The sequence below is a fragment of the Halyomorpha halys genome, unplaced genomic scaffold, assembly GCF_000696795.3.
Source record: "Halyomorpha halys isolate HHAL.00 unplaced genomic scaffold, Hhal_1.1 Scaffold1252.1, whole genome shotgun sequence".
Classification (NCBI taxonomy): Eukaryota; Metazoa; Arthropoda; class Insecta; order Hemiptera; family Pentatomidae; genus Halyomorpha; species Halyomorpha halys.
The window spans coordinates 255,737-259,415 of record NW_027106026.1 but is presented as its reverse complement, the minus strand read 5'-3'; the positions used below and the strand labels follow the sequence as shown (position 1 = coordinate 259,415).

Here is a 3,679-nt window from a genome sequence, read left to right as displayed (position 1 = left end):
AAATAACCATCGACCAGTGGCAGCAGCGTTGGGAGGCTGCAGATTCCGGGATGTGGACTCACAGGTTGATACCCGATGTGGGGAAGTGGTATGGCCGTCAGCATGGTGATTATTACATTACCCAAATGTTGACCGGACATGGATGCTTTAGAGCCTACCAGTACCGCTTCAAACTGAACAACACCGCAGAATGCCCTGGATGTCAGAATGTCGAGGAAACCGCGGAGCACGTGTTATTCAATTCCATTCGCTTTGCAGCAGAAATAAGTGAATTGGAGAGAGTGTGTGGAGGACACGTCACACCAGAGAACGTGATGAGCTATATGTTACTATCAGACCTGCATTGGAACGCAGTGAAGATATTCACCACAGTAGTCCTCAAGAGGTTGAGAGAGGAAGAGAGGGCTAGAAGACGTAACTAGCATGGAAACGTGAAAACCATGCGAAGAATGCGAGGCGGCACTCAGCCATTTCCCTTCATGAAGTAATGCCTAGCGGCGGTCCCGTGGAGAGGAATGAATAGGTGTAGGGCGGTGGTTTTAGTGGGTAAAAATCCCACACACGGATAGGTACGGGCCTATCCGTGTCTTTTGAAGATTTCCACCGACCCTCGTAAAAAAGAACAAAAAAAAAACACACACACACAAAATCTTTTGATGACGCTTCATTCACTTTAATGGTAGAGGATGAGTGTGAATAATAGGGTCAGCCGAGGAAAAGGCGCGTATACTGACCTCTTTTATATCTTGGGCTTGTGATGCAGCTATGACCCGTTCAAAGCCTGGCAAACATCATTCCTCAGTGTATTGGTGGACAGACACTATTGACGATCTTCGCCGGTGTTGCAACCAATCAAGAAGACGTTACCAGCGAGCGAGACGTCTACTGGAGTTTTCAGTGCTTCAAGAAGAGTTCAAGAGAGCTAGAAGGAACCTCCGACAAGCCATTAAAGAAAGCAAACGACGGTGCTGTAGAGAACTCTGTGATGAGGTGGATACAGACCCATGGGGTAGACCTTACAAAATAGCGCTTAAGAAACTTTGTAATGGCACGATGCAGCACCCCACGAGATCAAATGTTGTAGACAGTATTGTCAGAACACTATTCCCTTAACAGGCGAATAGTATTGAAGGTATTGACAATATACATATAACGAACTTTGCACAAATTACGCAGGAAGAGATAGAGGACATCGCCTCGGACCTAAAACATGGCAAGACACCAGGATTGGATGGAATTTCTAATGTAGCTCTGAAGGTGGCTCTCAGGAAACGGCCGGATCTTTTCATCGATCTCTTCAATTCGTGCCTTCGTGAAGGCTCAATTCCGAAACCTTGGAAGAGACAGCGCCTCGTACTCATTCCAAAGAGTAAGGGAAGACTGGAAGATCCGTCAACCTATCGTCCAATTTGCTTATTGGATGCATGGGTAAGACATTTGAGAAAATCCTTTCCCTCAGGCTACAAGAGTTCACGGAGGGAGTTAATGGCCAATAACGAACTCAATTCGGATTTCGTAAAGAGTGTTCCACGATTGATGCTGTTGGATTGGTAGTCGAGATGGCCCGCACAGCAATTGCAGGAGCAAGGTGAAGGAGAGGTGCTAGGTGCTAAGTGTTATGCAGCAATCATCACTTTAGACGTTAAGAATCCTTTTAACACAGCAAGATGGACCTGTATAATAGATGCCCTATGGACTTTGGCGGTGCCAGCCTATCTTATGAGAGTTCTCACAGACTACTTCAAAGATAGAGTTCTGTTTTATTTTTCAGACATTGGCCAAAGGAGGTACAAGGTGACTGGTTGTGTCCCATAGGGCTCGGTATTAGAGCCTCTTCTGTGGAACGTCATGTACGACGTAATCTTTAAATTGACAATGCCGGAGGGAGCCACAGTTGTGGGATTCGCAGATGACGTTGCAGTTGTAGTGGCGGCGAAGTACTTAAGAATAAAAAGAAGAAGTTATCCTCACCGCTTATCAGGCTTTTGCTACGGTTTGAGGTTGGCTGCCGTCGGTAGGCCTACAACTTGCAGATCACAAGACTGAGGTTCTTCTAGTAACAAGCAGGAAGCAGACTGAGTCCATCACTTCACTGCGTTCCAATCAAGAGATTCACGACAGTAGTCCTCAAGAGGTTGAGAAAGGAAGAGAGGGCTAGAAGACGTTACTAGCATGAAAACGTGAAAACCATGCGAAGAAAGCGAGGCGGCACTTAGCCAGTTTTCTCTATGAAGTAATGCCAGCGGTCCAGTGGAGAGGAATGAACAGGTGTAGGGCGGTGGTTTAATTGGGTAAAAATACCAGACACGGATAAGTACGAGCCTATCCGTGTCTTTTGATGATTTCCACCGACACTTAAAAAAAAAAACACACATATGTATATGTATACATTTTTCTTTATGAATAAAGTCATATTGGTACGGTTTGAGCAAGTTATATCCCAGTAAATGATTTAAAAAACAAAACGATGGCTTAAGGCAATCACTATGCTATTATAGTTACTTTTGAAAGAATCCAAATGAAGCTTTCAGTCCCTTAAAATCATTTTGTACTATCCCTTCCCAAGCAATCAAATTTCTTCAACCCCGTCTTAAGATACACTACCAGAATGTAGAAAAAGAGGCAACCTTCAACTCCTTCAAGTTACTATACGTTTTTGATTCATTATACTAAACTAACAAAATGTGAGTAAACCAGTAATCAGTAAATAAATATATATTGATATAAATATAATCCTAAATTTGTAAGGTATACAACTCATTAAAATTGTAATGAATGCTAACTACCATTTGACATCAAAATAATGATCCCAACTATTGCAGAACATCGAGATACTGCTAATTACCACAACACCAAATTAATTCTATCATATAACATTAAAATAATGCTGGCAACTACCAGCCATCAATTGTATCAGGAACTGATTTTAAAATTACACAAATAAATCAACTGAAGTCAAGTAAGAGACGATCCAACTTGCCGCTCATTAAACGCTTCTCTTCTGTACAACTCCCACGTTCTTGATAGAGAGGCAAATCAGGGGTCTGAAGGATGTAGTTATGCAGAGGTCGTAACCAAATAGGCCGTTCACTCTGGAACCAGCTTTACACTCTTAGAATCCTTCATGATGAAAACTATCAGATAAAGAGCTGAGAAACTATACTTAGATTAGAGTAATTTTCTTTTGTATTTTTAATTCATCACTGAATTAGATAATTTTCCAACTGTATAATTGCTAAAATAACATCTATCAAAGAAAAATGTAATTTAATTTTTTTCCAAAATCCCTAAGGAGATTTTGTACAAGAACAGGAACACACCATACTTTTTTGACGTATAATAAAAATTAATATACGAAAATAAGGTTAAATTGGCAATATAAAATATTTTCCATGACAAGTATTATGAGTCATATCGCGTTCTTTCGCAAAAACGTCATCAAAATTCAATGACAAAATTTATAAAAGCTAAAAATTACAGATGCAGAGTATAAAATCATTACTAATTTTAATCAGTAATCTGTAATTTTTACAGTCTTAGCCAGCTGTTAATTCGATGCCAGGTGTGCCAGGAGATCAGCTGATTGAAGATGTATATATAGAGGTACGGAACACAATAAAAGTCTGTTTTTGAGTAACAGCCCAGTTGGTCATTTCTATTTCCCTTTCCTCTTTTTCAG

General features: G+C 40.9%; 1 protein-coding gene across 1 annotated transcript; it reads left to right on the top strand.

The window, feature by feature from the left end:
* The first annotated feature begins 50 nt into the window (after nt 1-50).
* LOC136797333 (uncharacterized) lies at nt 51-422 on the top strand. Its single transcript, XM_067053620.1, has one exon. The coding sequence runs from the start codon at nt 51-53 to the stop codon at nt 420-422; it is 372 nt and encodes a 123-aa protein (XP_066909721.1).
* Nucleotides 423-3,679: the final 3,257 nt, after the last annotated feature.

Excerpts from the sequence above, each read along its gene's own strand:
- LOC136797333 (XM_067053620.1), top strand. The coding sequence starts at position 51 with ATGTGGACTCACAGGTTGATACCCGATGTGGGGAAGTGGTATGGCCGT.